At 41.3% G+C, this 13,861-nt stretch overlaps 1 protein-coding gene across 1 annotated transcript in view; it reads right to left on the minus strand.

The window, feature by feature from the left end:
- Nucleotides 1–13,861, minus strand: part of Col14a1 (collagen type XIV alpha 1 chain) — a 174,705-nt gene that overhangs the window by 105,380 nt on the left and 55,464 nt on the right. The window contains exons 12-15 of the mRNA XM_004642282.2: nucleotides 11,927–11,948; nucleotides 10,785–10,924; nucleotides 2,783–2,909; nucleotides 531–670 (exon numbers count right to left, since the gene is read on the minus strand). Of these exons, the coding sequence (XP_004642339.1) occupies nucleotides 531–670; nucleotides 2,783–2,909; nucleotides 10,785–10,924; nucleotides 11,927–11,948 (429 nt within the window). The remainder of the gene's footprint in view (nucleotides 1–530; nucleotides 671–2,782; nucleotides 2,910–10,784; nucleotides 10,925–11,926; nucleotides 11,949–13,861) is intronic.

Raw genomic sequence — 13,861 nt, forward strand, 5'->3', positions numbered from 1 at the left:
CAGAAGCAAGAAATGATTGAGCATAACACACTCTCAACTAGAAATCAATAGTAAAAATTAGACTCAAAATCATATTCCTTTATTTATTTATTTTTGTATTTTTGAGACAGGGTCTCACCATTCAGCTCAGGCTGGCCTTGAGCTCACTTAATAGTCCAGGCTGGGCTCAAACTTGCAGTGATCCTCCTGCCTCAGCCTCCTGAGTGCTGGGATTACAGGCATGGACCATGATGCCCAGTTTAAAAATCATATTTTTCATCCCCTCAGCAGATAGGTTATTAATATTGCAAAAGTAGCATCTTGAGGTGTTATCAAACGTTATTCAAGAAAGTCAAAGAATCTGATCTGAAAATATGTGAGATATAGAAATAAAGTCCCGATAGCAATATATTTTATTGTTCAAAAAAAAAAAAAAAAGATTTGGCCACATGCGGAAGTTCCATCTTTCTGGGGTGAACAACCCACAGGCAGCTGCCAACGGCATGCTCTTCCAGCCAGTGAGCTGCCCCACAGTGGATGCGGGTACCCACCTCTCCAGTCTTCCCGCCATAAACTGGGATCCACATCAGCTTGTGCAGCCCCTCCTCGGCCGAGAGTGGGTGCCAGGTCACTCGGAAGCTGTCTGTCTTCACCTCATCAATTTCCAAGTACTGCTGGGCTGGGACTTCCTCTGTCAGCCCAGGAAGGAAATTAAGTTAGGAAATGAGGAGGGAAGGAGCCAAAACACCAGCCGGGTACGCACAGGAGGTTACTGGGGAGGAGTCCTTTGCTTTTGGCAAACTGCAGAAGAAGGCAAAGGCATGCTGGTCAGGCCAGGGTGGGCTGCCAAGCATAAATCAGGGAAACCCATGGAAATCTGATTTGCTAAGCTTTCCACAGAATCCTTAGCTTGTTTATTTGGATCTTTTCATTAGGAATAATAAGTAAAAATGCCATAGTGGTTATTTTATCAAAATACTAGATTGCAAGTATTTTGGGGAAATTAAGGGAGACTGGAGAAATGGTCCCTTTTAGCTCTCCTGGCTTAATGGTTAATCCCTCCCCGGTGGAAGTTAAGTCCACCCGGGAAGGACTTCAGTATTGCGCGTTTCACGTCATACGGTGTCGTCAGAGTGCAGTTTCATTTGTGAGACCCTTGGCCACTCGCACATCACACACTGAGGAGACGTACGAGGGAAAGCACAACTCCAGCTGCACCCCAAGTAAATGTTTCTGCTGCTCATTCTATTATTTGAGATCAGAGATTTTAAAACTCTGAAAGGACACCCTGAAAATCCCACCCTCGGGAGATTTTAAGAAATCACTGGATTTTTCTGGACTCATCATTTCTCAATCCAGACGCCTCCTTTCTTTCTAAATGACTTTCTCCCCTCCACTGGGACCGTGTGCCAGGGTAGTCAGAAAGTTCGGAAAGCAGACGACGGAATCGTGCCGCTGAGAGACGGAAGAGCTGGGCATGTACGGGGTCTGTACAGAAAGGGAAAACACTGTGTCCACGGCTTCCGATTCGTGTTAGTGTTTAAGGCATTCTTCAGGCTGCCCAGGACAGAGTACTAGCTGGAGGACGATACACTAGAGTAAACAGTATGAAGCTGCGTTTTGTGGTCAAAACGGCTGGATGTCAGCAGTTTTCAGAGTTCAGCTCAATGCACACACACCAATGGAAAGTCGTAAAAAGTTTAGTTCTAGGAATGAAAGAAAAAGTCTGAGATTGTGAAGAGCATAATGTAGTTTTTAAAAGCTTAGAGTTTATGCATTTAAACGGCATATTTAGCCAGAACACGAGCTATTTATCTAATTGCTTATTTGTCAATGACAGTATTTACTTACAGAACTGGGAATTAAACCTAGGGCCTTTGCACTGAGCTCCAACCTCATTCTTTCCTTTTTTTTTTTTAAATTTCGAGACAGGGTTGTGCTAAGTCACTGACCTTCCCAGGCCGGGCTCCAATTTATGGTCCTCCTGCCTCAATCTCCCTGAGTTCTGGGATTACAGGCATGGATTACCAGTTCTCGCTTGTTAATATTTTAAAAATTAAAGTGTTACAGTACAGATTCTCTCATGTCCTGAGTCCTCACTGACCTTGAAGGGCTAGGGCCAAAATATCAACTATCCTTGTAGCCCTTCTTTTTCTCTAATTTTTTGGTCTGCAAACTTATGTTGTTGACCCTCCAGAAGAGAAGCTTAATGATATTATTATTACACTAGAACACCGGCAGTTGAGCTTAACATCACTATTTGTCTGAATATCAAATGCCTTAGACATAACATGGAACAGGTATTTTCCAACAATCATTGATATGCTAAACTTTAAATCCCTATAGAATGTGAAAAAATAAAAATAAACAATTTAAACAAAAAGGGGGATATAAACGATCATTTTGTAGTTATATATATATATATATATATATATATATATCTGTATATACAAAATAGGATAGATATACAGCTACTTTCTCTTAGTACAATGAGAAGAAAGATTTGTATTAATAGTGTTTAGACAAGATATCATGTTTGCATCTTGTACTATGAATAGTAGGAAGACAATATGCAATGTATTAATTATTGTAACTGTCCTACTAACCTGTTTTGAAACTGTCTCATTGCTATTTCTTTCTCAATAAAGTTAATTAAAAAATAAAAATAAAATAAAATTCTTTTCACATGTTTAAAAAAAATTAAAGTGTGCTCTCTTCAAAAATCACCATGGAACAAGCTGATACAAGTTTTAGCTTCTATGCCCTTTGGTTGAAAAACCTCTCGAGGAATACTGAAGCCTACCTGTGATGAATGTTCCAGCCAGAGGCAACGACTGCCCTTCCTCATAGATGGAGAAAATGGCAATGGAATACTCGGTGAGCGGGGTCAGGCCCTTCAGCGGGAACGTGGTGACAGGGTCGACCTCCACCTGCAAAAGAGAGGGGTCATGGTAGCTGCACCTAGTATGCCACTAACAGGTCACTGTTGTCTGTAGCACCCTTGGCGGAGAGATAGGAATGCTCGAAGCAAATTATTAAATTATAGAAAAGGCTCATGTATAGACATTTTTAATCTTCCACCCTTAAATGGTGGCAGTGGATGAGGTGAAGACAGACACTTCCAAGCGACCTGGTAGCACAGTGCAAGTTGATGTGACCAGTTCTTTCTCAGGACAATTCTGTAACCAGTGTTGGAGAAGTCAGCACCCCCAGCACTCTCTGCCCAGGAGAGACACCAGCTGGGAATGAAGTCGCCCGGCAGCTCCCACCCAGCCACTCATGGGAGATGCAAGTGACACCTTAGCCAACAGCATGTGTCGGGCCGAGAGCCCCCTCAGAACTGGGCCCAAACTGCAGGGCCACACTTCCCTCCCCATCAAGGACACAGCAGGCCCCCTGTGTCCTTGAAGCAGAGACAGAGGAGTCTGCAGGTCCTCCTTGTGGGCGCTGACCTGAGCCTGCCATCTCTCACTCGGTCCTCACCACAGCACTATGGGCAGCTGGTCGCTGTCCCTGGTTCAAAAACAAGCGAGCTAGGGTTATTTAAACTCACAGAAAACACAAGTCCACACTTAAACTATGAGTCTAAAACATATTGTGCAAAACTGTGTTTACATACTTTTTCCTGATGTTTTGGATTGATGTTATGAAGATGAACTGAACACTGAGAAAGTGTCAGGGACTTGACACACACTATTTCAGGCAGAGCTTCCCCCCTCCAAGCCCTGGGTGCTTATGATAGTAATTTTCCAAAGTGGGACCTGAAGTCCAAAGAGCTTAATGAATATTAGCTAGAATGAATGCGAGGCCCTGACTTTATCTCTAAGTTGCAAACCTGTGACAAACAGGAACTCTGCAGAGATATCATATATACACAACAGCAATTAAAACCCCAAATTTTTAGGTATAGTGTGAGACTAAAGGGAAAATGTAAGCACACACACCTTCCCCTCTATTAGACTAACAGACCACTAGATACACATATGTACACATAACATGTATATCTGTTAAAAAAAGATCTAGGCTACTTCCTAAACTGTCTTATTTGAGACCATATTTTATACAATTTCACCGTTATTTTATTTCATCAAGTAAAGACCTTTAGTTATCTTTTTTTTATTTTTTATTTTTTATTTTTTTTCAAAGTTTTATTGATAAACATATAGCAATGAGACAGTTTCAAATCAAATCGAAAGTACAGTTTCAACAAATAATACACTGCATACATTCTTCCTAGTGGTTAATTGCTGTACAAGATGCAGACTTGTGATCCTACTTACAAACACCATTAGAAAAAATCATTCTATTCATTAAGAGAATGCAACTATATATCTATCCCAACCACTTTGAATACACAGATACAAAATGGACATTCATAGTTATACCCCAATTTTTTTTAAGTTCCGTTGTTGAATATTATAGGTGTGTAAACTCAGCAAAATATTCTAAAAGAGTACAGAAGCCCATAATATCATTGGGTCTTCTGTTTAACTGGCAATGTCAGAAATTATTGACCTGAGTCCCCCACAGCTCAACATAACAACATGGCTTTACTTCCTATATTTCATTTTCATACTTTTCTACTGGATGGTTAAGACCAAGGTAAAGCAGGACCTGTGCAACAAGAGTTGTAGCTTTTTGGTCTGACAAGGTCAGTGAAATGCCCTCAGGATTTATCTTGAGATCCTGTACCTCAGATTGTAGAACCTTTGTCAGTGTCAGCCATGTGGATGAGTCACGGCCAATGCTTGGCCAATGTGCTCTCTGTGAAAGCCTGAGAGAGTGTCTTCTCCCCATGTGACTCTCCTTAGGCACACTCTACGTCATCGATCACTTTCCTCTTTGGCCCCATTATCTTCTTGATCAGAAAATTTGGGACACTACCGAGGTACATGACGTTACAGTACAAGTTCTCATATGTCCTGAGTCTTAATTGACCTTAGAAGGGTAGGGCCAAAATGTTGGCTTTCCTTGTAGCCCTCCTTTTTCTCTAATTTTGGTCTGCAAACTTAGGTTGTTAACCATCCAGAAGACAAGCTTATTGTTATTATCAAACGATTTACGCTATCAAGCTTAACCTCACTATCTCACTGCATTTCAAACATCTTAGGCATAATAAGGAACAGGTATTTTTCATCAAGTATTGATATGTTGAACCTTAAGTCCCATATCTTTTTTTTTAATACCAGGGATTGAACTCAGGATCTTGCCAGGCAGAGGCTTATACCACTGAACTATCTCCCTGGTGAAGTATAATTTATTTTTATTAGCTACAATATTATTCTTTATTAGTTCTAGAACAGATTTTGTTGATATTTTAAAATGTGGAAAAATTAGAAAAAAATGATAATCAATAATCGGGAGCTCATGATTTGCAACTACTTTTAAGACCAGTTCCTTGAGCTTCCAGCTAAAACTTAACCGCAGCCTAACTTTGGGGATTCACAAGAAATTGAGATCAGGAGCGCGCTTCAGCAGGACTCGGACTCGGGCTCACTGCGAGCCATCCTGCGGGGCCTTCGGCGTCTAAACCAGCCACCTCTGTGTTTCTAAATCTCAAACGCGGCCGCCCGCGCTCACGGCTGTACCCTTCCCACGTCCTCCCTCGGTGAAGGCCACGGAGGGGCAAGCGTGGCAGGCGCGCCACGGGCACTCGGGGCTGAGCAGGGCGCCCGCGCAGCGCCTGGCTCGCGGGGCCGCTCCACACCCGGTGCGAGCCGCCAGGGCCACCGCTGTCCCTGTTTTACGCCCTTTGCCCGCATGTCCTAGGCCTGCAAAAGCTGGGGGCAGGGATACCGCAGACCGGACATCGAGAACAAGGCAGCCAACAGAAACCGGAAGTGAGAGAGGAAAGATGGCGGAAATGGAAGGCATGAGAAGCGGAAGTGCGCCCACGAGACTAATGCGTGTGACGTAAGCACGCGCGTGGCCCATTACCTGTTACCTACGAAGCTCACCTTCGTTGGCAGTTCTAGGCATTTCATATTACTTCAGGGATTTCTTTAAAGCCCTGTTGCTACCTTACCTATACATACCTTAAATTCATACAAATTAAAACAAAATCTACCTGGGCCATTCACCATTGAGAATCAAATATTTCAAAATAACATGAAATAATACTTCATTAAATAAAACACGCATATCAGCAACCATGAATCTCATTTCCATGGTTAAAAGAATTAAGTATAAGAAAGCACACAGAGCTCAAAATCAATATTTTAAAAATCTATGAATGGTTTATGGATTGTGTTCAATGAAATATCTTCAGATTCTCATTCAAAACCCATTTACTAATATTTTAAATTCAGTTTCACAAAATGGGATGTTACCAATTCCTAGAACAAATGAGAAACAGCAAATGCCAAAGGCATCCTTGGCACCAAACAGCACTGCAGAAAAGCAGAGACACATCCACAACAACTCTACTAATTTGGGAACCTTTTTTTTTTTTAATTGGAAAAATTTTGGTTTTTAAATCTTTTTTTCAGTTTTATTTTAAGAGTAAAAGCAAAAGCACAAACAGCAAAGGCAAAGACACAAGCAGAGTAACATACAACAATACATATGGTGCAGATTTTCAAAACAAGAATAGCAAATTAACAATGATTGTTATCTTACATATTTTTATTGTGAAATTTGTTGCTCAGATTAACAGATATAGGTATGCAAGACTAGACAAATAATTGAATAGTAACACTTTCAATAAACCTTAATTTTTTCTTGTCCTTTTCACTTTTTTATTTTTAATTTACTTTAAAGAGAGTATAAGGGGCCGAGGAGATAGCTCAGTAGAATAAGCACTTGCCTGGCAAGCACAAGGTTGTAAGTTCAATCCCCAGTACCGAGAGAGAGAGAATAATCATTATTGATAAGATGTTAGAAATAGTATACATTTGGAGGAACAAGATAAGAGTTATTCAACGTTGGATTTTGTATTGGAAACATTTTTAACAGATATACATACAAAATATCAGGAGAAGCCCTGACAATAATTGTGGTCTGAATGCTTGTGCCCTCTGTCCCCAATTGCTATGTCAATACCTGACCAGTGCAGTGATGCTGAAATGCCAGACCTTGGGCAGGGGCCTTGATAAGAGAGGCCACAGGAGCCTGTGTGCTTGTGCTTCACAAGAGGACACAGCCAGAGGTGTACCTAGGAGGAACGGGCCCTCACCGGGCACTGAATCTGCTGGAGCCCTGCCCCGGGTGGGGGAGATCCAGCCACCAGAGCTGTGAATACTGTGTTTCTGTGGTCTGTGAGCCAGCCAGCTGATGGGCTATGGACAAGGAGAACAATTACTGTTCATTATTACATCGTTATGTTTACAACCATAACTGATTTATGTCTATGAAACTGCACCTTTGCTTTATTAAAAAATTACTACCCAAAGAAGTATGCTCCATAATGAGAAAACATTAGTGCATACAGTTGCTATTATTCTTTTTTTTCAGAGAAAGGAATACTTAATGCTTTATTCAAATGAAAACAGTGATCAAAATTATATTATTGCTATCATCATCTAACATACAGAAATTCAATCAAGCAAATAACTGTTTAGTAAAGTAACAAAAGTTCTACTTACTTTTCTAGTATAAAACAAAAATATTTAGTGTCTTATGTTCTCAAAGGCAAGAATGATTGCTTTATGAAACCAAATTTATAGTATGTGTTTATGTTTTACAGAATATATCTAATGCAATATTAAAAGAACATACCTAATTGAATGTGATTTTTTTCTTTTTTTAATTTTTTATTCATTTTATTGAGAAATAAAGACACAATAGCAATGAAACAGTTTCAAAACCAGTTAGTAGGATGGTTCCAATAATAAATACATTGCATGTTGTTGTATTCATACTAGTTATTCAGAGGACAAGATGCAGACATGATATCTTGTCTAAACAATATTAGCACAAACTTTTATTCTCAATGAATTTAGAGAAAGTAGCTGTATATCTATCCTAACTTTCTTGTGTATACATATGCATTTTTTTTCTCTTTTTTTCACAAAATAGTGGTCCTTTGTTTACACTTTTGTGAAGTTAGTAATGCTTGACACTAGGTTGCTTAGCAACTGATAGCTAACCTTAAAAAGCCAGGACATTCATCTCAGGAGTGAGGTAGGTTGTTTGCTTTAGGCACTAGGCCAAGTCCCACTTACATATATTTCATCAATTTCCTAGCTTTGTGGCTCCAAACATATCCCCTTTTTTGTTTTGTTTTGTCAGAGATGGGTGTTCCACTGTAGTTAGAGAAGCTGTATTTGGAGAAGTCTTTAAAGTACCTTTTCATACTTGAAACCAGTCTAAAGGCTGTAGGTACTTGAATTCAGCAAAATAACCCAATATAGTCCAATAGTCCATGATAGTAGTGGGTTATCAGCAGAACTGGCAATTTTCAGAAGTTGTTGACTTGAGCTTTTTATAGCTCAGTATATTAATATGCCATTACTTTTTATACCTTGTGGTTATACTTTTCTGCTGGATGGTTAAGATCAAGTTAAAGCAAGACCTATATAACTAAAAATATAACTTCTGTATCTGACAAGGTAAGTCAAATCCCCTCAGGATTTACTCTGAAACTATGTAAAGCACCTTGTGGATCTTTAGTCAGTGTCAGCCATCTGGATGAGTCATGGCCATTGCTTGACCAATTTGTTCTCTGTGAAAGCCTGAGAGAATTTTTTTCTCTCGAGGTGACTCTCCTTAGGCTCACTATATATTGTCAATCACTTTCCTCTGTGGCCCCATAATCTCCTTGATCAGAAAATTTGGGACACCACTGAGTTACAGGATGTCACAGCACAGGCTCTCTTATGTCCTGAGTCCTCACTGACCTTGAAAGGTTAGGGCCAAAATATTGGCTATCCTTGTAGCCCCTCTGTTTCTCTAATTTTTGGTCTGCAAACTTTAGTTGTTAAACACTCAGAAGAGAAACTTAATGACATTATTACCCTGTAACAAAGGCAGTTGAGCTTAACGTCACTGTTATTCTATCTTTAAGCTGGTAATTTCCATGTAAAAATAGAAACCCTTGTATCTCCCCAAGAGCCCCAGGACCTCGCCACCTGCCCGGATTTTTATGGGGCAAGACCTGGGGTGTGCACACTTCCTGTCACACCAGGCCCCTCCTCACCCTATGCTCCCGTCCTTGATATCCGTTGACCATTGTAAACCATCAATGACCTCGAGTTATCTTTAAGCAGAGGATTTCTTCCACATCCATGCCCTCCCCCACCCCATGGAAATGCAAAGCAGAGGCTGAGCTCATGTTTCAAGGAAGTCTTGGTGAGGGGATTTCTTTGCTGGAGTGTCTGTTTCTGCATATTTTTTAAAAATTATTTATTTATTTATTTATTTATTTATTTATTTATTTAATACATGGCCTCACTATGTAGCTCGGACTCTAGTGATTCTCCTCTCTCAGCCTCACCAACATTGGGATTACAGGCATGCACCACCATACCCAGTTTTGGGGCTGTCATGTCATGCCTGGGGTTCTGGGATCTGCATGGCGTGCGATACTAGGGATTGAACTCAGGTCCTTGCACTTGCCAGGCAGGCGCTTAGAGCACCATTTGTGCACATGTAATGGCATGCTGCTTCCCTTGTTTATAACACCCCCTCCATGAAGCTAGGCTTGCAAGTCCCGGGAAAGTTGTTTATTGCTGGGGATAAAGAGAAGTATAGCTCAGTGGATTTTATCTTCATCTTTTTACTGCTCCAGGCTCCTATCCTCAGAAACAAAGCAGCTAGTCCAAAACGCCTCAGGCTCACCAGAATTATTACCCTCAAGACCTACAGGAGTTCAGGGGAGGTGGCAGACAGTACCCATGCAGGTGAGGAAGTGTGTGCTGACTGACCACTCACCTCACATTATGAAGTGCTTTTCATAAAATACTACTTGGATTTAACTGTCGGAAAAAATTTGTCTCAGCATATGAAAATACTTGCTTTATTTGGTCAGAAAATAGAACTGATGTAATCCAAAATATTTCCCATTTGTCTTGCTTCCTGGACCAAGATTAGGAAAAATAAAACAAAAATAACCTTCCTATCTTGCTAAAACATATTTCCAAGGAAAGTATTTCTGTAAACATTAGTCACTGCATGTAAGTAAGAAAGTATATCTTCCTGAATTTTGTAAGTTCCATTATTTGAAAGTATTTTCTTAAACAAAATAATTGTTTATTTTTTAAAATTTAGGCTCATCTAATGAGCCTCTCCAGATACCAGTGTGCTTCAAAGCAGAGAGATAAACCTGGTTAGCAAACTGTATTTCTAGTCTGCCAAGGCCCCTCACCCAGCCACCATGACAGAGCGACTGTGTTCTTCAGGGGCACCACATCAAGGTGCACTTGCCGTGTACAATTCCCTTGTATACAGGTTCTGCTTATGTGACTGATGGCCCCCCAGGTCAGGAGGGAACTGCGTTGCTCCCCACCTGGAAGCCAGGCCATGGTTTATGGCAGCTCCTGCTAATGAAATATGGTAGGGATGACATCAAATAGCTTCTAAGTCCAGGTCATTGAAGGTGACACACCTCAGCAGGGACATGTTTCCTCAGCCTCCTGAGCCAACTCCCCTGCCCCTGAGAAGACACAGGTCTGTTCCAGCTCTTGCTACCCAGGGACCCCCTCCATATGTGGCCTCCTACCCATAACTGCATGTGCAAGCCCTGATCCCTGATCCACAGACACTATAAAAGAAAATAGCACTTTAAGCCACCAGGATTTGATCATGCAAACCCCTAAGAACAAATATGCAACAAGCTGAAAACAGAAACGTCATGTTCTGCAACTCACCTCATTGATTTCAGTGCCGTCTGCACTGGTATACACAATTCGGTAACCACTGATCTTTCTGGAGGTTGGGTCCCAGGATAATCGAGCACTGTTGGAGCCGATATTGGAGATTCTCAGGTTTCTCGGTGGACTTAAAGGTACTTTGCAGTGAATGAAATAGAAAATAATTAAAAATTTAAATGACAGATATATAAAAAAAAGAGATAATACATAGTATCTTCGACTTCTGAACTACTTCATATGAAAAACTCACTCGGAAGATAATTTATAATCCTGGAATAAGCAGTGAATTATCTCATAAAATATTAATAATGTTGTCTCATTATAAAGCAAGAAGTGTTCCTATGACTAAGTTTGTTTCTTTGCACAAAACTGCACTCAGGACTCCTGACTCCCTCTGTTCTTACCACAGCCATGGTGACGCTTTGTGACTGGCCTCCGTCATCTTGATGCCCCACCTCCCATGATCCTCTCTTTGGCTCATGAAACTCACTGTCATTCTTCCTGGTGCTGGACCCTCCAGTTGCAGTCACTCACATGACAAGGCACTCACTGTGCCTTCTGCCTACTGGGCATCTCCCTTAGATATCTGCGTGGCTACTCCCTCTGTCAGGTTTCTGAACACAGCCACCTTCTTGGGGAGACTTTTCCTGGCCATCTCATGTCAAACAATTTCACCCCCAACACCACTCACCTTACTTGTCTGCCCTTTTTTGCACTGCATATTTTTGGTTTACTCTCTCCCTCAACATTCTGTTTTGTAACATCGGGGGAGTAGATAATTTGGCTTAATTTTGCTCCCAGCTATATGCCCAATATTCCAAGATACACTTAAGGAATCAAAGAAAAATTACCTTTCCTGAGTAAATGAGAGTGGTTTTGCTAGGCTAAGTACAAATAAACCCTTCACTGCTGCTTTAAAATTCATGACAGACCCTGGCTTTCCTATAGCTTCTTGACTGTCAGTTCCACAGCTTTTAATTTTTGAGGGTTTTATGAGCTTTTGTGGATTTATAGCAACATTAGTTGTTGGCATTTGCTGAGTACTTTCCTGGATCTGACATATAATATGTTATCCCATTAAACCCTAACTTTAGACTGCAAAGATTGAGTTCCAATGATCCCCACTATACTGATGGCACCTGAAGTAATTAGGTCGCAGTACTAGGGCAGAAGAGCAGTAAGAGTTTAGCCCCCGAATTGTTAACACTTATCGTGTGCCTTCTGTGATACTGGCACATAGTGTGTGTTATCACACATCACATCAAAACTTTCTGCAGCATTCCCATTGTACTGAGGACAATTAAGGCAATTAGGTCATGGTAGCTAAGAACAGAAAAGGAATAAGAATTTAACCCACCAATTGGTTAATTGGTTCCGAACCTACAACATTACCCTGTATACTAATCACCCCCCCCACACACACACACACATGCCCCACAACACAATCTCAAATAGTGCTGGTACAATCCACAGAGCAAAGACCACGGAGACAACCACGACCATTATCAGCCTTAGCCATGAGGCATAAAGCTTCCTAATCCAAAGGGACAACTTGTTCATTTTTCAGTACCCACTGATTCTTTGACAATAACGGGATTATCAGAGTTAGTGACCCTATGAATGCTGAAGAGGCGAGACAGAAAGCGCAGGAAGGGAAGAGTGGCCGGAGTCAGTACTGGGTGATAGCTCTATGCTTTTCGAGAATGCAGCTGTATTTGGCAGCATGGCAAAGTAAAGTCTAATTTTCTTAATGCATAAAACTATCAATCTCGGGAAGAGATACCTAGGACATCATCTTTTCAGCAGCCTCTGTTTTGTTCTGTTTTATTTAAATCAACTATGAATTATGGGAAAGATTTGTACGAATTCTTCAAACCTATAAATAAATGAGCTTTCCGTGTGACAGACAAGGGGTTGGGGGAGTCTTCTTCCCAACAGGTAGCATCTGAAAAGTCGCTTGGTAAATGATTCACCAGATACTTTGTGGTATGATTTAGTTCTTTCCTTCTTCTGTCCCAGTTTTGTTTGCTCACTGTTTTAATTACATGGCCTCTCTCTAAAGAGGGTGGACAACACAGCTTTGACTACAAAAACAAAAAGGATGTGAGAAGACTTATGTCCTTATCACTCCGCCTCTGGGTTTTCCCAACTAGAATCTCAAAGCCAAAGGCCCGGTGGAAATCCTAGTGATTTTCCCAACTAGAACCTCAAAGCCAAAGGCCCGGTGGAAATCCTAGTGATTCTTTCTTCCCAAGACTTGGAGTGGCAGTAACCTTTCACTTTCTTGTGCTTTAAGAACACAGCCGTATTCCTAACAGCGCATGCTAAGTCTTCTTACTATGCCGCGGCAGTATTTTCTGTGTGTGTGGTCAGCTCAGCCCACCCTGGGGGCGGGGCTCGCGTGGCATGTGGTGCTGGGGATCAAACTGCAGTCCAGCGCACTTGCCTAAGCTTGCCTAAGCGGGTGCTTTAGACCACTAAGCTATCTCACCAGCCCCTGCCATGGTAGTATTTTTGTCTGCTATCATTTTTTTAAATAGATAAATATAGATATTTCCTGAAAATAAGAGTCCCCTATATTTAGTGCAGAAGTCTAGCATGCAGAGTCTGGGATTCAATTCCCAGCACCACAAGAAAAAATAAGCCCCATCAGCCTCACTGATAAAAAATGTACTCAATTAAAAGATGCAACACAAATAGGTTCAAATAAGGAGAGCAAAGATTTTTAGAAAACAAATGTTCACTTTGACGAGTGGAAACCACCGAGTACAGACACGCTAAGTGCTTTCTCGTGCGCTGCTGTATTGAATCCTTCACCAACCACATGCTGTAAGATTTGTTCCTCATTTCTGGACTCAGAAATGTTACAGCACTAACCCACTGTCACCCAGCAAAACACGGCTTGACCTGAGGTTCCCATCTCTCCAATGCTACAACCCCAAAGCTCTCCCAGAGCTCTTCCTCTGTCCTGACCTAGCATTTGGATTTAGACAAAGACACCAGTGGAATTGTCTGGAAGACACTGGAGTTCAGTTTGCACTTCGACACCCTTATAACCAGGCGAGACAGAAGGT

Source organism: Octodon degus, unplaced genomic scaffold (assembly GCF_000260255.1).
Source record: "Octodon degus isolate 3935 unplaced genomic scaffold, OctDeg1.0 scaffold00148, whole genome shotgun sequence".
NCBI lineage: Eukaryota > Metazoa > Chordata > Mammalia > Rodentia > Octodontidae > Octodon > Octodon degus.